The 21,007-nt window shown below is 42.0% G+C and overlaps 1 protein-coding gene across 1 annotated transcript in view; it reads right to left on the reverse strand.

The window, feature by feature from the left end:
- LOC147636306 (ribosomal RNA-processing 7 protein) overlaps window positions 1-16,159 on the reverse strand; it is a 55,014-nt gene extending 38,855 nt beyond the window's left edge. The window contains exons 1-6 of the mRNA XM_086801758.1: window positions 15,843-16,159; window positions 15,718-15,747; window positions 15,447-15,528; window positions 14,913-15,044; window positions 14,426-14,523; window positions 14,131-14,338 (exon numbers count right to left, since the gene is read on the reverse strand). Coding sequence (XP_086657884.1) covers window positions 14,131-14,338; window positions 14,426-14,523; window positions 14,913-15,044; window positions 15,447-15,528; window positions 15,718-15,747; window positions 15,843-15,845 — 553 coding nt within the window. The 5' untranslated portion in view covers window positions 15,846-16,159. The remainder of the gene's footprint in view (window positions 1-14,130; window positions 14,339-14,425; window positions 14,524-14,912; window positions 15,045-15,446; window positions 15,529-15,717; window positions 15,748-15,842) is intronic.
- Window positions 16,160-21,007: the final 4,848 nt, after the last annotated feature.

Genomic DNA, 21,007 nt, shown 5'->3' on the forward strand with positions numbered 1-21,007 from the left:
CTTGGTTGAACACAATGCTAATCAATACACTTAAATACACTAAGATTTGAAGGACACTTGCTCAAATACAAGAAGTGAATTGCTGAATTCACAAGAGACACACAAAATTAGCCGGAACGGCCGACCCCTCCCTTGAGTAAATTGTATTACTATTGGAGAAATTCAATACATAGCTTCACGGGCATCCATTGCCAAATCCTCCATGCCAATGCATATGAAATTCAACATTTAGAAAACAATGGTATGTCGATGTAGATCACCAAGGAGCTGCCTTGATGCCCGGCCCGACTTCAGTGCCCATATTCTCTACCATTGGCTCTATGTTCTACCAAGCAAGGTAGCAACATCTTCAAGAGCACATAGGACGAGAGAAATACTACACAGGGCGGCTAAACAAGGAGTCCTGCCCTTCTACTGAATAAGTAATGACAACACATTGTCCAATTAGCTTACCAGTCTTCATAGAAGTTGTTGCAAGCGGAAGCCTTCGCGTTGGAAGCTTTAGAAGTGTTGATATCTTCGATTTGCCGCAATCCTTTGCGACAAAAGTCTTCAAGAGGATGAAGGGAACCCTGGGAAAGCTTCCCCTATGGTTCAACTTGAGAAAGGAAGGCTGAAACTAGGGTTTTCGGCAAAAAAAACCAGAAATTACAGCAAAAATTAGAGCTGTTTTGCTGAATTTCGGTCATTGGGAGTGAGTAGGAGAGTGATTAGCACTTGGAAACACTCTTGGAAGCTTGGAAAACACCCTAGTAAGTTGGGTATGGCTATGGAGAGCTTGGAAATGGAGAGAAATGGTAGAAAAACACAGTTTTCAGCCTCCAAAAAATCCTCATGAAGAGAAAACACGAATTTTCTCTTAATAAGTGAATTGGGGTCCAATCAGGTGAAGGGACATGGGGAGATGTCCATTTATGAGTAAAAAGGGAGGATCAAGTCCTGGACATTGAGTCTTGTCCGCCTCGGGACTTCAGTGAGTGTGAACTTGGAAGCGGTCATAATTTATAAGTGACTTTTGGGCGCCCAAACTTTAATGAAGTGGGAACGCACTCACTTATAAATATTGGCTAAGTCCTAAAGGCTATTTGAGCCTAGATTGGGTAATACTTACCACCTGTTCACATGCCACACAACCATGTCAGCAAACAGTTTCACACGCACGGTTCACGGACGAGCGTCCCCTTACCCGAAACTACACATTGGTCAAGCAAGCATGAAAACAGCAAGCACATAAAGATGCTATGCAATGCAGCATTGGCATGAGCAATTTCCGTTCATGAAACCATATAAGACCAGGCGTTTCCAGGCAAGTATATGCGATACCAAACCCAGTGGAAAGCCAATCCTCTAGGCGTTTCCGGGCATGTACACAAAGGCACAAGTCCCAACGGAAAGCCAAGTCCTCCAAATATTCCAGGCATGATAACGTCAAGTCCCAGCGGAATATCATATCCAACTATACAGCATGACACGTGTCAATCACATGCATAGGCACATTCCATAAGCCATGGACACCAATCCAATATGTACATAGTGTGAGAGCAAGAGTAAACCATTCGGGTTGCCAAATGGTGACAATTACTCCCATGTGGGAAGCATGTCAACCCTCTGATCCCGGCCACTGTAGCATCCCGTTATAAATAACGAGACGATGCCTGGCTCCCAACTCTAGTAAGTGGTCCCCATAATGTCCTCTGCCTGGTCCAATGTCCTCTGATGCCCGACTAGCCCCTATCTCCTCTGGATCCACAAGGTGGAAGATCTCCAAGTCATTTTAGTCATACACCTCACACTGTCTGCTCTGTGTGTGGGCATTGAAGTCACCCGTAAGAAATACCTCCCCTAGTGTAGAATAATGCATAATGTCCTCTAACAGACAAGTGTATGGCGAGGCTCCTATCTCCTCCTCCTGTGGCATGTGCTCTGTAATGACATAGGAGGATCCTGATGGAGGAAAGTAACATAGGGCATGTATATAACCCTGTCCTGTGAGAGCTGTAAGCTGATGTTATATGCACATTATGTGTGCATATACTAGGAGGCTAACCCACATTAGGCTTGTGAGCATGGGAGCATGGGAACAAGCTCTAGTGAAGCATGGGTTAGGACTAACCTTAAGGGTTAAGGTTAGGGTCAGGCATCCAAGGATCACACATGGGAAATGGAGAGTCAAGAGTCACTTGAGGGCCCTCCTATATAATAGGAGCATGGGACACACTCAAGGGAGGCTTGGAGGCTTGGGCTTGTAAGGCCAAGGCTATGTTATTGCTCTCTTGTGTAGAGGATCATATCTACTCACTTACCATTTCACACTATAGTTACATGCTATTGGATTGGAGTTATACCTCTTAATGGTATGGGACATCAAGGTAGAGGTATGATGTATTTCATTATATTTCATGTGTCCATCCCTTGGGCTCGGGAGTGGATGGGTGATTGAGTTTATGCCTGATTTATGCATATTTAAGCATAACAATTATCTAGAGAGATCTTAGGGTTTTAACAATGGTATCAGAGCAATCTCTAGTTAATTGTTGTTGATTTTTTTTTAAGTAAATTATAATATTTACTAATAAAAATGCTGTTTTGTTGATTTGTGTTGATGATTTGCACGTGGATCATCGATATGGCGATTGGAATGCGTGTTACTACAATTCAATGGACGAATCGACGTTGTGGGAAAATTCCGTGAGTTTCATACTATTTTTTTCCTAATTTTTGTGGTTTAAAATAAGCATTAATGAAAATTTTTATGAAAATTTCACATATTTTATTGTGAAAATTTTTTTGGTAGAATGGATTCCTTAAATTTCTAGAAATTTTAGAATTTTTTTCTATTTTTTTAGGAATTTTTTGAGCATTTTTATGGTTAAAAATATATTTTTTAACATTTTTGCAGGTTTTTCCACAGGTATGCGATCAAATTTCTGTCGATTTTCTGCTGAAATTCGGTAGGGGACAGCATGTTGATGCATAAAATGCTCTCCCGTGTGCGTGGGATTCTCTCCGCCTCTCAATTCTGATTTTTCCTTCCTTTTTCCGTGAGAAGTTCTCTTAAAAGGGTTTTTTTTTTAATTAAACATTAATCATAATTAATATTAATTATGATTAAGTAAAGTTTAATTAAAAACTTTAATCAAAAGATTAAAGTTAATCTTCCTGTTAACAAAGGAGAGAGCGGAGAGGAGGAAGGTGTATTGGATGGAGAAGGAGAGGAGAGAGGAGAGAGGGAGGATTCCATCTCCCTCATCTTCAACAGGCGCAACGAGAGGGAGAGGCTGCAGCCAGCCGGGCGAAAATCGCCCCTCCCCCTCCCCAAAAAAAATCAAAACCCACCAAAGCTTATTAATTTTATTTTTTATTTTTTATTTTTAAAAACTTTTGAAAATGTTTCAAAAAAAAAGCTTGAAATTTATGAGAAATTATGGGATTCGAGGAAAAAAATCTCTCAAAATTTTTGAATTTTTTTTCTTAAAAATTTTTTGGCTTTTCATCTTCCGGAAAACCTTTGGCTTTCCGCATTTCCAGGAAACCTTTTGGCTTTCCGAATTCCGGGAAATCTTTTAACCTTCCGTATTCCGGAAACTTTTGACCTTTCACATTTCGATTTTTTTTTGTCTTTTCATTTTTCCAAAACTTTTGGCTTTTCGTATTCCGGGAAAACCATTGAAATTCCGAAATTTTTTAACCGTTCGTATTCTAAAATTATAAATTCTCATTGAATTTGAGAATTGTCAAGCGGAATTAAAAATTTTATGAACGACGGGATTCTCAGGAGAAATTAGGAATATTCTAGAAATTATTTTTAAAAATCCTAAAAATTAATATTTTTAAAATATCAATGGTATTTTGGCAAATTAAAATTGCTAAAAATTTTCTTAAAAAATATAGGTTTGGAATGCCATAAGATAGGTTTGGTGGAATTCAAAATTATGATATTTTGAGGTCTTAGAAAATTAGAAAAAATTAAGAAAAAATCATGATAATTCTTTTTCTCGAGAATTTAATATTTTCGAGGGTTATTTAATGTTGAAGTACGTTTTCTCGTACTGACATTAGATAGATGCGGGTTATTCGCATATTATTAATATGATTGTACCTCGTATTAGTAGTTATTTCTGTTTGGATTAATTCTAAGCGATATTTTCATGATTTTTTACCTTTGTTTAGCCATTCTTTTTTGACATGTTCCTTAATTTCTTTTGATGGCTATAATTTTCGTTCAAAGTGAGTTTCACCTTTGACACTTTTCCATGATAATTTATTTTACACTTGTTTAAGTGTGGTTTGTGCTTAATTTCTTAAGCCTAAGACAAATTCTATCATGGGTTAGTTGATCTGTTTGTTTTGGTGGATTTTATTGAATGTTTTTCAAGTTTTATATAGACTCATCAGATTCTGCCTAGATCACTTGTGTCTAGGGTTTTCTTATCGAGTGCTACACACGTGTTTCACTTGCTTACTTTTGAGTTTCTCTTGAACGACACCACGTTCATATACTCCGAGGATTAATGAGTTGGCCACCAATTTTAATGCTTCTTTTGGCATGATTAATGTCCATTAGATGGTATGCATTGATTTTTATGATCAACTATGGTTTTCATGGATACGAGGAGCTTCTATGCTTTTATCCATGGTTATATAAGGATCTTTTGATCTTTTGGATAATATCATGTGCTTTGAAGGTAGCATTTGCCTTCGTTTTTTGCACATAATTTTGGAGTATATTGCTTGTACTCTTGTACATATTCCAACTCGGATACCTAGTTGCTCATATATCTAGGTGAGTTATTTTTCTACCCTAACTTTATTGAGTTTATTGAGTAGTTATCATTAGAAAGACGCCAATAATTCAATTTCTTTTCTAATAATATACTCGGAAAGAGTTATTCCTTGATGTCGTCTCAGTTATATAGAGACAGGATTTAGTATGTGAAAGTCTGGATAAGGCCATCTTATTCCTCTTATACAAGATTTTATTCATTTTTTCCTAGACGGCATACTAGGGAGTTTCAAATTGTTAAGGTATGTATGGGTGGTATCATGGTGGTATGGAACGCTAGTGATCCCTCACATATATTATCTTATGGGATAATTTGGGCTACATCACTTAGCATGTTGACCTCAACATTCAAAGACAATCTCATTTTCTAAATTCACTTATACAATCAACCTGATAGGTTTACGGATGAACATATGTGACTCATCGAGACATTGATGACTCTATATGTTGATATGGATAACTCGGGAGGTCGATTATTCCATATGCAGATGTGGGTATGTGGGGGCGTCGATGAATCCCTGGTTTCTGCTGTTATAATGCCATGTTTTCCTACCTTATTCTGAATGATTTACAACAAGGAAGTTACTTTGATTGTGAATTGCTCTAATCATCCGTAGTCTGATGGGCAAATAGAGCGTATGAATCAGATTGTAGAGTATATGCTTCGTGCATATGTTTTTAGAAAAACATCATATTGGAAAATATTCCAATGATGGAATTTGCCTATAACAATTTTAAATATACGGCTATTGGTTTTAGTCTGTTCATACTTATGTATGGATATCAACCCAAGGCACCTATTGATGTTGGTCTTAAGCACATCGAGCTTGATGCATCGAGAGATTTCTTGCGTGATATGTAGGAAATGCTGACTGAAGCTCGGGATTCTATCAGCAGTGCTCAGGATATGGCACGGTTCTATGCTGATACTAAGCTTCTCCACTATGTTGTCGGATTCGGAGATAGAAAGCTTATCCAAATCTTCTTCCAACTTAGCTATCTTAACCGTTGAAAGTCTTCCATATTGCATTTGTATAGCGTGCCATAATTGTTGAGCCGTACTCCTTGTAGAGAGAAATTGAGACACAACCGATGTAGACATGCCATGCACAAGTAAAGCTTTGGCCCGTGCATCCATATAGGTTTGATATTGAGAAGGCACCATATGAGGAGAAGTGATTATAGACCACACCTGGCGCTTTCCAAAAGAAGTTGCATAAACAAGGACCAAGTGTGGTAGTTGTTTGGGGTAAGCTTTTGTGAATCGGAAAGAGTTGGAAGGCTCAAAGATTGAGTGAATGGGTTAAAGGGCTGATATGATTGAGTGGGGAGAGAAGTAGCAGTGAAAGTAGTAGAAGGAGGAATCATAGTAGATGAAGTTGCCATAAAAGGCATAGATGATGTAGGGGGATATACCATAGAGGACATAGAAGTATGTGGATAGGAAGGCATAAAGGACAAAGAAGAAAGAGAGAGAGGATCCGTAGAAGGTAATGGATATGACGGAAAAGAGAAAGTAGAAGCACCTACCGAAGAAGGAATTGCATCAACTTCCGTTGTAGTAGTTGCCGGTCCAACCGTCGTAGGAGATGTAGGATCCATAGTATCTTCAAGTTTACCTTTGTCTTTTGGAGTAGAGGACTTCCGAGATCCCATAGGGAGAGGAGGGTGGGAAAACACAAGGGAAGAAGTGTCGTACCTCCAAAAACGCAGCCAATAGATGGGCTGTCCACCAAGGAAGTTATCTCCAAAATATGCACAAAGATAGTGCGAAAAAACGCAGCCGATATATGAACCAATAGACTCCGTAGAAACCACCAAAAGAGGGCTGAGAATGTAGCCTTAAGTAGAAGGAGTATGGAGAAGTTGATTGTCCACAAAAACGCAAACACAAAGTGTGTAGTAAAGTGGAATTTTCAGCCGGTAGAAAGGTGTAGAAAAGAGGATGAATATATACCTCAAAACACCATGAAGAGGACTGAAGTTGATGATGAAAACGCAGCCAAGAAATCTCTCCACAAGAAGCCTCCAAAAAAACGCTACCGCATGTAGGGAAAACTAGTTGGCAATGTTTTCATCGCAAGTAAAGTTGTAAGACTCGCACTGAAGTGCTTTAAAAACACACTTGTAGAGAATGGTAAGGGGCTGGTTTGAAGCCTCTTACATCATTGAATGAGTGCAAGAATGATGAGTAAGGGCTTCTGCAAAAAACGCAAGCAGAAATTCTGCATGCAGGCAGTCTGCGAAGAATAACTCAAAAACGGTGAGGAATTTACGAAAACTTTCTTCTGCAAAGTTGTAGACCACGATGATTCCAGTAGGTCACGCGGGCACAATCCTCAAAAACGCATTCGTTTAGCAGATAATCAAAGAATGAAAAAAAACGCAATTGAAAGCAGGATTGTTGAAGAGGACTAGAGGTAGAGAGGAAGAAGGATAAGGAGGCTCTATGTGCGCCACTGAAACCGATCCCGTCAAGTGGGAAAGACTCCGTTGGACACCCACACGCTTAATAGCACAACTTTAAAACCACAAATTTGAAATGGACAACTTAAAACAACTTGAAATTTAAATGAAATGAAATGGAAAGATGGACACCAGCACTGGGGCCGGAACGGGCCGACCCCCCCCTCAATATATGATATATTTATTGGGAGTATTTAATAAATACAATGCTCCATGGGTTCCAAGAACCAGATAATGTCCATGTACATATGAAAACAATACCAAACAAATAGGCTCGGATTTCGATGAATAAAACTCGAAGCAGAACGACCACTAGTGTGGCCCAATCACTACGGTCCTGTGCTTTCACTGGACTCCGCGGAGAGCGCCTCACTGGTGTTCCGAGACCACGCACAAACAGGCGCTCTCGTACTAACGCCTGGCTCTCCCGATCTCAGCACCTTTGGACCGAGGTTCGCCAATTCAGCTTGGACAACCCGGCACCGAACGGGTGTGGCCGTAGAGGGATGAATCCCTTATCAGATTTAAACATATAATACTTTACTCAAATCTGAAAATCACTTACTTGTATATGGTTGATAGAAAACCAAAACTTGTGGTGTTTGTATAGACTATGAAGCCACCCTTGTCGAAGAAAGAGTTGCCTCAAGTAGTACCATCAAGACAAGCACCACCACGAAGGGTACAGCCGCCTTGTATGGAGAAGAGGGATACTTGCTGCAGCCGCCTGTAGGAGAAGAGGGATACTTGCTGCAGCCGCCTGTAGGAGATCTCACGCAGCCTGCTGAGAAGGGGAACCGGTAGAGGGTACAGCCGCCACAGTTGGTCCAGAAGCGCAGCCTGGACAGCATATAGGTGAAGTTGCCAATAAATGGTGGGCAGCCTGTAGCATGTGCAGTTGTAGAGCAGCCAGCCGCCTGGGAAAAACAAGCGCAGCCTGGAGTTAACAGCCGTAGAGCAAACAGCCATCTACCACAGTATTCAGCCTCCTGTAGAGAGGCAGGCGCAGCCAGCAGCAAAGGGTCGCCTCCATGAAGAGCATGCGCCAGAGTACAGGGGGAAGATGGCAGCGCCAGCAGCAAAAATCAGAGTGGCACAGCCCGCAGCCTGGTTGCTGTAGGAGCAGGGGCACATATGGATTCAGCAACAGCCGCCTGGGAGCATGCTTGGCTGCAGCCAGTCCACAATCGCTTGCAAGAAAGGAAGCGCAGGTTGGTGAAATAAACGCCTGAAGGAAGCGATGGATGATGGATCAACGCCAGGTAGATGCGATGGCTTCAACGCTTGAAGGGGGCCCCTTTTTTTTAATAAAATTGAAAGTGGAGTTAACCTTGGTCATACCCACGTTTGCATGTGGGGGATTAGTGGGGGTAGGTGACCATGCCCACCCCCACACTCACTTAAAAGTGGGGCTCCCCACCTCGGCCCCAAAGTGGGTGCCCAAAGGGGGTGCCCACTTTTAAATAAGTGTGAACACCTAACCTTATAAATAAAGGGGTTAGAATAAAATAACATTAAACAACATGTACCATATACTTACCACCCGTTCACATGCACTGAAACTCGTCAGAATACAGAGCAGACTTCACGACTCACTGGCAGGCGTCCCCGCTCAGTAAGTAACACGTCAGGCAGGCAAACACACAAATACATGTCATGCGAAAACAGTTTCAAGCATACAAATTATGTGTGCATGTGCAAATAGTAACATGGACATATCTCCCGTTCATGGAACAAGTACAAAATATCTGTCGGCACAAAACTGGCACGACATAAAACATAAAAACCTGGTCTTCCTATGGAGTGACAGTCCCATAGGTAAGACACAGTTCCAGGCACGAGTTTCCCTAAGGTGTGACAGTCCCATAGGTAAAACACGGCACGAATACTGGCTCTTCCATGGCGTGACAGTCCCATGGATCGAACACAGTCCAGGTCATACACGGGTGGCACTGGTCTGGCTCCCGTCCATACGACACCATCCTGCTAACACACGGGTGGCACCAGTCTGGCTCCCGTCCATGTCAGCAAAATACTGGCCTCTTCACATGAGACACCGGCCTGGCCTCAAGTGAACGAGACGCAAAAACTAGGAATGGACCAAATGGTCGGCCAATTGGTGACATCCCCCCGGGCTTCTAAAGAGTTGACCTCAACTTAAAAGCCTCAAGATATGCCTGCAACAATTGCGGATAATCTGCAAAATAATCTTCATTTACCCATTTGGCATCAATAGGCAAATAATTCTTAAACTTCACAAGGTATCTCCTGGAAAGCTTTCCTGCAGGTAGCTTTCTCTCCTTGTGAAAAACAATCTGTTCTGGCTGGAGGATCTGCTCAAGCTCTTCAATTTCTAGCGGATCTTCTGTGACAGGGTCATCAGGATCTGGCCCCACATATTTCCGAAATAGACTCACATGAAAAGCATTGTGAATCTTCCAATGACTAGGTAAAGCAAGCCTGTAGGACACTTCATTGATCTTATGAATCACCTTGAAGGGTCCATAGTAGCGAGGAGAAAGCTTAGGATATGATCCTTCTCGTCCTGGCCTCTTCCGAAGCCTGGCCTTCTCAAATTTCAGCAATACCCAATCACCTTCTTTGACTTCCATGTCCCTTCTATGCTTGTCAGCAGCCATTTTATGCTTATCCTGAGATCTTGCAATGGCTGTCCGCACCTGACCAAAGGCAACATCCAAGTCACGAACATATTCATCAGCTGCAAAAATCTCATCCTTTGTACGAAGGATGGGTGGCAAGACCTGAGCATAAAATCTATCTTTGAATTCCTTCCAAGTGGAGATGGGATCCTTGGTGATCTTTTCGGTGATCCACCAATGGGCAGCAGTGCCTTTCAGAAACATGCTAGCATGGCGCACCTTTGATTTTTTCTGTAAAGTCCTCATCGCTAAAAGCAATGTCGAACTGTGCCACAAATGCTAACACCTTAGAAGCATCATGTTCACCATGAAAGACATCAAATTTGACAGATTTATCACCTGCTTTGAATTCCTTGAGCTTCCTGGCATGAGGCTCATGGTCCTCTCTTTTTCTTTTCCCCTTATCCAACGGGGTAGCCCTGTCTGCATGGGCTCCATGGGCCGTCAAAGAAGCTTCATGGGGCACGGTGGCATGTGCTCCACGAACTCGAAGCTCAGATGCATGTGACTTACCTGCATATGGCCTGGTCTCTCCATGAGACAACTCAGAAGGCAAAATTTTTCTGGAAGCAGACTTGTCACCATGAGATACATATCTGGCATGCATGTGACTCTCATGCCCTCCATGAGCACTGGCATACATAAATCTATCAGGCTTAGTGCCTTGGGGAGAAGATGCATGTCGAGAAGTGACAGTCACCTCTTCCTTTTGCATAAAAGATTTCAGCCTCTGGGATGCGGGATCTCCATGCTTCAAACGAGGTGGATTTCTGAATTTTAGCTCTCCGTCATCCCCCTCTTTGATATCACCTTTGCGAAAGAGATAGGCAAGTGCCAACTCCCTTGGTTTCTTGCCCACTTCACGAGCCATTGATTCAAAGGTTACATCAACCATAGCATCAGCCTTCCTGGCTTCAATAGCACTTTGCAGATGGGGATCTTCATGTAAAAACTTTAACTCTTGCTCTTGAGCCTGCAAAAGTTTTCTCATATGTTCCATTTCAGCCCTCATAGCATCAGGCTCTTGTTCAAGCATAACTCTCTTTCCTGGAGACAGTTGACCCTTGGGTTCACTATCCATAACCCTTTCAAGGGGCTTGTGTCTACCACGCAGGGCATCAGACCCACGAGAAGCACTAGAGGGACCCCTCGAATTTGGCACTTCCAAAGGGTTGCCTTGGCTGTCCATTGTGTTCAAAGTTTGCTAAAAGCGGGATGTCCAGTACACAGGTTCGTTTCCCCACTAGGAAGAGGGAAACAACCGTGCTCTGATACCAATGAAACCGATCCCGTCAAGTGGGAAAGACTCCGTTGGACACCCACACGCTTAATAGCACAACTTTAAAACCACAAATTTGAAATGGACAACTTAAAACAACTTGAAATTTAAATGAAATGAAATGGAAAGATGGACACCAGCACTGGGGCCGGAACGGGCCGACCCCCCCCCTCAATATATGATATATTTATTGGGAGTATTTAATAAATACAATGCTCCATGGGTTCCAAGAACCAGATAATGTCCATGTACATATGAAAACAATACCAAACAAATAGGCTCGGATTTCGATGAATAAAACTCGAAGCAGAACGACCACTAGTGTGGCCCAATCACTACGGTCCTGTGCTTTCACTGGACTCCGCGGAGAGCGCCTCACTGGTGTTCCGAGACCACGCACAAACAGGCGCTCTCGTACTAACGCCTGGCTCTCCCGATCTCAGCACCTTTGGACCGAGGTTCGCCAATTCAACTTGGACAACCCGGCACCGAACGGGTGTGGCCGTAGAGGGATGAATCCCTTATCAGATTTAAACATATAATACTTTACTCAAATCTGAAAATCACTTACTTGTATATGGTTGATAGAAAACCAAAACTTGTGGTGTTTGTATAGACTATGAAGCCACCCTTGTCGAAGAAAGAGTTGCCTCAAGTAGTACCATCAAGACAAGCACCACCACGAAGGGTACAGCCGCCTTGTATGGAGAAGAGGGATACTTGCTGCAGCCGCCTGTAGGAGAAGAGGGATACTTGCTGCAGCCGCCTGTAGGAGATCTCACGCAGCCTGCTGAGAAGGGGAACCGGTAGAGGGTACAGCCGCCACAGTTGGTCCAGAAGCGCAGCCTGGACAGCATATAGGTGAAGTTGCCAATAAATGGTGGGCAGCCTGTAGCATGTGCAGTTGTAGAGCAGCCAGCCGCATGGGAAAAACAAGCGCAGCCTGGAGTTAACAGCCGTAGAGCAAACAGCCATCTACCACAGTATTCAGCCTCCTGTAGAGAGGCAGGCGCAGCCAGCAGCAAAGGGTCGCCTCCATGAAGAGCATGCGCCAGAGTACAGGGGGAAGATGGCAGCGCCAGCAGCAAAAATCAGAGTGGCACAGCCCGCAGCCTGGTTGCTGTAGGAGCAGGGGCACATATGGATTCAGCAACAGCCGCCTGGGAGCATGCTTGGCTGCAGCCAGTCCACAATCGCTTGCAAGAAAGGAAGCGCAGGTTGGTGAAATAAACGCCTGAAGGAAGCGATGGATGATGGATCAACGCCAGGTAGATGCGATGGCTTCAACGCTTGAAGGGGGCCCCTTTTTTTTAATAAAATTGAAAGTGGAGTTAACCTTGGTCATACCCACGTTTGCATGTGGGGGATTAGTGGGGGTAGGTGACCATGCCCACCCCCACACTCACTTAAAAGTGGGGCTCCCCACCTTGGCCCCAAAGTGGGTGCCCAAAGGGGGTGCCCACTTTTAAATAAGTGTGAACACCTAACCTTATAAATAAAGGGGTTAGAATAAAATAACATTAAACAACATGTACCATATACTTACCACCTGTTCACATGCACTGAAACTCGTCAGAATACAGAGCAGACTTCACGACTCACTGGCAGGCGTCCCCGCTCAGTAAGTAACACGTCAGGCAGGCAAACACACAAATACATGTCATGCGAAAACAGTTTCAAGCATACAAATTATGTGTGCATGTGCAAATAGTAACATGGACATATCTCCCGTTCATGGAACAAGTACAAAATATCTGTCGGCACAAAACTGGCACGACATAAAACATAAAAACCTGGTCTTCCTATGGAGTGACAGTCCCATAGGTAAGACACAGTTCCAGGCACGAGTTTCCCTAAGGTGTGACAGTCCCATAGGTAAAACACGGCACGAATACTGGCTCTTCCATGGCGTGACAGTCCCATGGATCGAACACAGTCCAGGTCATACACGGGTGGCACTGGTCTGGCTCCCGTCCATACGACACCATCCTGCTAACACACGGGTGGCACCAGTCTGGCTCCCGTCCATGTCAGCAAAATACTGGCCTCTTCACATGAGACACCGGCCTGGCCTCAAGTGAACGAGACGCAAAAACTAGGAATGGACCAAATGGTCGGCCAATTGGTGACAGCCACCACCTTGCTCTGATACCATGTGAGAAAGAAGAGATGAGAGAAGAGACAATGTACTCAAGAACTCATCAATGAACCACTAGCCAACTTCATTAGAAATGTTCTACAATGCCTCATATATATAGGAAAGTTCCTCCACTCTTTCCTCCACCCAAAAATGTGTGTAAATAAGAAAAAATGGAAATGAATGCTATAAATCCCAAAAATGCCTAGAGGCTAAAGAGTGTGCCACTAGCATGACACCATCTGGAGATGACACCTATACAACAGTTGCTTCTTCATGTTACAATTCTTATTTCTTAGAAGCAATGAAATTCTGCACCCTCCTTAGAGCTGCGTTTGGTTGAAATTTAACTTGTAAACACAGGCAGGCTACCCAAAACTGGCTATTTTTGTCCAAATCAAGTCCCGACCTGATTCTTGCTGATTGGTCAATAATTTCTCCCAGATACTAGCATCCAAGTGTCCTATTTTTCGCGTTGGTGCCCACTACCCATATGGCTGTCCTAGGCAACCTTTACGGAGGTGTCACAAATGGGACCTATAACCTACACATCAACCTGTGGGTGAGCTACAAACATCACGGGTGTAGGCCTTTCCTGTAAGAGTTGAACGTCTATTCCACTCCAGCATGCACGTGTGATGTGCATGCAGGGATGGGTGGGGCTTTGTTGTTTATCCAACCTAACAAGACACTACTCCCTCAGCACCCCCCCCCCCCAATTCTCCCTCTGTCCATAGGCGGAACCCATTTGACATATTAAATAGGCAGATATTAGCATATAAATAAAGAGCCCAAAAGAACATACCATTTCTACGAGCTTCACGTGGCTGAAAGCGGTAGAAACTGAGAGCTGAGTCTTTATTTTGCTTCTTGTGCTTTCTCTGCACAGCAGCTGAGGCTACACCACCAACACTAATTCCACTCTCCAGGTCAGTTGTCTTCTTCCTTCCCTTATGATGTTCCACTACTGTCCAGCCTTCTTCAACTGCAGCAGCCTCCCTTTCTTGCCTAGCCTGCATCAAGTCAAAAGAACCAAAAGAATTAGAAGAAATTTGAGCTAAAAACAAAATCCTGGAAATGAAGAAAAAATGTTTTCAAACCTTCTCTTCGCGAGCTTCAAAATCTGCTATGTATTCATCTATCTGCTGCTGTAGCACATGGAAACCGGGTCTTTTGCTGCGATAATCAGAGAGCCACTCTATGCCATCCCAAGACATAAACAAGGTATAGAAAGGTGAGTCCCAAGCATGTACACTCCACAGAAAAACCAAGGGCTATCAACTAAGACCACATATGACCGGAACTTGAGCTACTTGTATGGCGTCAACTCCATCATACACGTGCAGACTACGTGATACAGCAATAGTCATCAGCTCTATGTAGGTTTGGGTGTGCTCAAAACCTCGTCCATGATGGGTTTCCATCGCTTCTACAAAACTCAAGGGCAGACCCAACCATGCTGAAGGGTGTAGATAAACCATTCAAGTTTTCGCTCAAAGAACACAAAAAGGATGCAATGATCTCCACAAAAAGATCTAGCATGAATTAGCCCTTTAAATTGAGAGGAAACGTAGAAACAGAACTTACTTCTCATTCCATACAAAGGACCGTTTTCTGTTGGTTGAATCTCTATAGGATCTCTTCTTTCCACAGGCACGGCAGTTTCGCAGTCTCCTGAGACATCCGACTTTTCCACCTTTTGTTTTCGTTTTTTCAAACCTGAAAATTTTTCCTGGATTGCTCTTGTCAAGGCATCTAATATCAACTCTGAAGGGTTCAGAAATTTTTAGTGTGTTGATTACATGTAAGCCAAAATTCTTGGAAATAGTTCAACCCATACAATTTGTCAACAACCTACATTATATATATGTATAGATACAAAATTTTATATAAATACATATGTATATAGACATATTTGTATAAGTGCAAAAAGAATATGGGATTTGAAGCCATTATTTTTCTTCCAACCAACTACAAATGTGAAATGAAATTTTCAAAAGATTTTATTTTTGTCAACCAAATGAAAATAAAAAAAACAAGGTGCCTTCGAGTTAGGGTTCAGGGCTTACATGATTTTATTTCTAGAGAAGCGGAACAAAGAAAGGGAATAAAAAGGGGAACCTTTCTTCAAGTTAGGGTTTGCTTGGTCATCTGTGTCTTGTTTGTTCTTGTATCTTGCAGGCTTCTTGGCATTCTTTCTTTTCTGCAAAATCATAGGATCATAAGCTTCAATAAATGTTCATCTCTCTCTCTCTCTCTACACACACACATGCATACACTTACACAAGGACATACTTACATAACCCCCAATCAGAGGAAATTTCCCGAGGATAATTTTTTAAAGCAGAAAAATCATTCTGCTGTATACTGGAATGGGCAATGCAAGCGTTACCTTTTCCTGAATAGAGGAAACCAAGGCGACCTGCCGCGAACATAAAAACGCAAAGTCAGTTCAGGAAGACGGCAACGGCAACAAAAAAAGTGCGAAATTTGATTGCGGCGAATGAAAAAATGCACCATAGTGGCGAAGGTGATTCAAGCACAAAGGGCAAACTAGAGTGAGGGCTAAAGGGTTAATGGAGGAAGGCCCAAACGGAATAATAGAGAGGGAGGGTAAAAGCTTTAGGATTTTTGGCTATGGCGGACAGGCGCTCCTGCTGATGCTGCATATTTTGATCTCGGCCTTTTGCACGACTGCTCCCCGGATCTTTACTGTATTTTTCACGGGCGGATATAACATCCACTCACTTAAGCAAATTACTAGTATCCGCGCATTGCTGCTACCGACCAAGGTTCCAGAAAAGAAAAGAACTATTCCCTCTTTACAAACATCTCTCTCTCACACACACACACACCCTTTCTATGTCATGTACACACTCTCAAATGTTTAAACTCTCTCTCTCTCTCTCTCTCTCTCTCTCTCTCACACACACACACCCTTTCTCTGTCATGTATACACACTCTCAAATGTTGAAACTCTCTCTCTCTCTCTCACACACACACACATGCACACACTCCCTCTCTCTTCTTACACTCTCCCACACATAGAAGCGCTCTCTCTCTCTCTCTCTCTCTCTCTCTCTCTCACACACACACACGCACGCATATGCACACATACACACACACTCTCTCTCTCTCTCTCACGCACACATACACATATGTAAATATATAGTATATACAATATTATGTTTTAGATACATACTAGTATTGGACCCGCGCGTTGCTGCGGCGCAGGTAGAGTTTCAGAAAAAATAGGCTCAGTTTCTCGAATTTAGGTCATGTTTTAAGTAAACACAATACATTATTTCAAGTGACTTCATATATACGTATCTCAAAACAACATCCATGTCTCGTAGATTTATAACGAAAACAAAAATATCATAATAATGTAACATACGAAGATGTAAAAAAGGACCAATATTACATATTCTCGAAATGCACCACAAAATACGTATTCTCAGTCTCAGTAATGTCACAATCAACAAATTGAATTCTTCTCTTGTGAGAAGGATCATTCATTTGTCTCCTCACAATACACTCTCTATTGTGAGAAGGATCATTCATTTGTCTCCTCATCACAATACGCTCTCTATTGTGAAGCGGTGATCCATCCCGCACATGTTCTACTATCAATGAATGCAAAGGACCTGCACATAACGACACATCGATAAATAAAATCTCAAAAAAATCTTATAATAGAAAAACATAATCAAAATTACCTCGTACAATAGAACATCGAGTGGATGGTACATGAGGAGCTCTAGTATAAAACCCATCACGAATACCAATGGTCATGAAGGATGTAAGAAACAACCAGTCATCGGGTACTGAATACCCCTCAAATGATGCAAAGCATCTGTCCATCTCTCTCCAAAACAAATAGACACCCCACTCCTCATCAGGAACATCGATCCCGTACATCTCGATGCCTTCGTCGACAACTCTTACCATAAACGTATCAATGTCATGCAATATCCTAAAATCAAAGCATAACAAATAGGTTATACAATTATTTATATATAGGTTCAAAAAATATTTTTACAATGCCTAACAATTACACTTATACTTACCCATCCCTATAAGCATCAATCATAATCCCTGCTACATGACCTGCAGTAATAGGAGCTCATAGAGCGGTGGCTCTGTACAGATAGACATCAGTATAGAATGTCATGTTCCATACTTTGTAATCAAGAAAAGTTATGCAAATATAGAGAATAACTCACCTACTATTCTCGACAAAGGCATGTCCAATGTAAAGGTAATCTTAGACATGTCTGTCAAAACATAAACAACAAAAATAGGTACTTTTTACCATGGACAAATATGTATAAAAAAAGAAATCACAACAAAATTAATCAAATTGTAGAACTTAAATAAGAACCTGACTTGTCACTCTAAAGTCATCAAGATCTCCTTATAAAACAATATTGTTTTTTGTAAGTGTAAAACTTTGAAGATCATCAAATGAACACTCCACATTAGCGTTATCCTCAAGTAACACCTTCACAGCATGAGGAGACCGTGCTCGCGCGAGACAACGCGACATACAATTGCCCATGAGTAAACACTAGAGTCACCAAATACAACCCCAAGACATTCAGGGTTTGGCCTTGTGATTTGTTTATTGACATGCCAAATGCCAGCCACACGGGAAACTGTCTCCGCCTCATGGTGAATGGTAGTTGGGCCTCGCTGCATATAAAGGTAATCCGTGCAAGAAATACTCTTTCACCAACTTTAGTACCAGTGATGATTTCAGTCTCCAAGACTTTAGAGTGAAAGGCCTTACATATCATCCGTGTACCATTACAAAGTCCACGTCTTGGATCCAAGTTACGAAGCAAAATAACAGGAGCTTCTAACTTTAAAACCAAGTAGTGAGGTGTGGATATTCACCCCGAAGGTCGATTATGTTCAAAAATTCTGTGGAATATAGGAATGAATTTTTATCATTTTCAAGAATTGAATCTGCACTGAAATATTGCTTAAGCTCACCAGGCATTGCATCCACAAAGCTGTCTTATTCACAATATCCACTTGACTGTTTATCGGAGCAAGAATAGCATGCTCACTAAAGTATGAAGCATATGTCGTAGTGATAGCCAATTCAGAGTATACCCAATGTACCAAGTCTTTAAGAGTCAATCTTTGTTGCAAGACCATATTACTTAGTAGTGTCACCATCGTATTATCATCGCTACAATCCACTCCATTCCCAATATTCATGACCCACTGTTTAAACTCATTGCATCCATTAGTATTGCTTGATTGAATACGCATATTTCCAGTTAACTTTAGAACTTTGAAAGAGTTCTATAGAAAGGAACGACACAATGCTACATTAACAATATCCTCACGTCTTCCCTTCATAATAACAGGCAAGATTAAAATCTCCCCCCATTACTACAACCTTTCCACCAAATGGCTTATCTGAGAATAATACATCTTGTAAGCTCCTATCCAATGCTTCAAAAGCATAACGATGAATCATTGGAGCCTCATCCCAAATAATGAGCTAACAAACTCTTAAAACCTCAGCAAGTTGTTTATGTACAGGGATTTTGCAAGTTGAAGAATTGTTTAGCTCCAGAGGTATCTTGAATCTAGAATGTGCAGTACATCCATTCGCCAAGAGTAGAGAAGCAATACCTAACGATGCAGTGGCCAAAGCAACATACCCTTGTCCACTTACTCGCGCAAGCAAGCAATTATACAAATAGGTCTTGCCCGATCCCCCCGGACCATCTAGGGAAAAAATGTCACCTGCATCTGTCGCAATTGCATGCATTACAGCATCGAAAGCAACACGCTGGCTCTATCGGTTAATGTTGACTCCATAGCACTTGACAAGTTAGATTGTTCGACAGTATCAAAAGATCTCTCTTCCAAAAGCAATCTATTTTCACCCAAGACTTCCAAATCAGTTCTCAGGCATTCCTTCAAAATATGCCAATGTCCGTCTCTGAGCACGAAGAATTTCTTCTAAATGTAGTAGTGTATTAGTTTTAGCTAATTGTTCAAAACCAATAAACTGACCCCTGCTTCTCGATAACTGTTATAGAAAATCTTCTATCATTTCTTCTCGAAATCTCTTCCACAATATTCCTGGACAGGAAGGCTCACAAAATAGCAATATAGTACCAAAAAGACATCTCAGCTGTGCAAGGCATTTTGCATGGATGATGCTTCCTCCATACATGCAACCCATTCAGAATCATCTTCCAGTATCCCTCTGGCAATGCAAGCTGCCTTGAAAGAAGGATAGATGTGACCATTGAGCGAACGCAAATCTTCAAATGACTTAGATCCTTTACATATTGTAAGAAGTAGACGAACATAGTATGCCTCACCTGTCCCAAAGGAGCTACAAAGTACATGCACCCTATCGTGTTTCCAATCTTTCTTTTGGTCCATTTCTTCAACCTGGAGTTCCAAACCCATTGTTGAGGGAAATCACTATACAATGTATTGTTTGCTTCAGGATGTTGTTGATTACAGGTAAACCATTCAGTCATAAGTAGTCTTGCCTACATTTTCCCTCTGAAAAACATCTGCAATATTATCATCATCTCTGAAGATAACATTATGACCCCCATCTAAGTGTACCTACAACCGTTGCACATCAGGCTTCTCATTGTGTAAATCACACTCAAAGAGTCTCCAACATGCCTCTTGATGCAGAGACATAACGTGCATCTAAATACCTTGAATCTCATCAACTACGCAAGAAGCATTAACATCCCCACCTTGTACAGTGCTAAATCTTATTGTTGCTCTGTCATGCCCCTTGTATATGTACTTGTAACGCTATTTCACTTCTGCTATTGTTGAGCATATTTCCACATTTACATGAGCATTATATGTGACTGAAAGATAAGGGTTATATGGCACAACCCATCTATTATCAACATTATACTTTTTCAATGCCACAGTTCTTCCATCATTTCGACGCATATACACGCATATACACGGGGTAACCACTCTCATCCACAGTAGTCTCTTGTGCAAAAGCTCGTGGATAGTTCCTTGTACATTTCCCTTTATCCATACAAATTGCACTTGGATTGAATGGCCCACAGGGCCCATGGATATTGCAATGCAACACGACATCATGCAGAGTAGAAAGCATTTACTTGTCAGGCAATCTGGCACATACTAATCTGTCATAGTCTTGGACAGTCTTAGGTTTATGGGCACTATCCAAGATCAATAACGTGTGTGAATGAGGCAATCCTCTTTTTTGGAACTCAATGACACTCACATATCCAATCACCTTACCAAAGAGCTCCTTCTTCACGATATTTTTCATCATATCTGAATGTTTTTGGGGGTGAAATACTCTAGTAGTCAAATCAGGCCGCTCACATGCACTTTGCCCCGGGAGTAAAGCATCTAATACCTCTGGCCACTTTGGGTTACAGGTGAAAGTAATGAATAAATCGGGCTTGCCCTTTGAACGAACAATTGCCATGGCATCCTGATAAAGTTGATACATTTGTTGTGGCCCACCAGTAAAACTGGAAGGTAACTCTATTCTGCTCCCATTGTCCTTCCTACAATACCACTTCCACTTCCTTCTACATGAAGCATGTTTGCTAAACCACTATAAACCTCTGAACGCAAACTTTCTTGATTATGGTGTAGGGAAGATAATCGTGACTCTTCAAGACTGCAATAGG

This window comes from Cibotium barometz, chromosome 8 (assembly GCF_041138505.1).
Source record: "Cibotium barometz isolate CiBa-2024 chromosome 8, ASM4113850v1, whole genome shotgun sequence".
NCBI classification, from domain to species: Eukaryota; Viridiplantae; Streptophyta; class Polypodiopsida; order Cyatheales; family Cibotiaceae; genus Cibotium; species Cibotium barometz.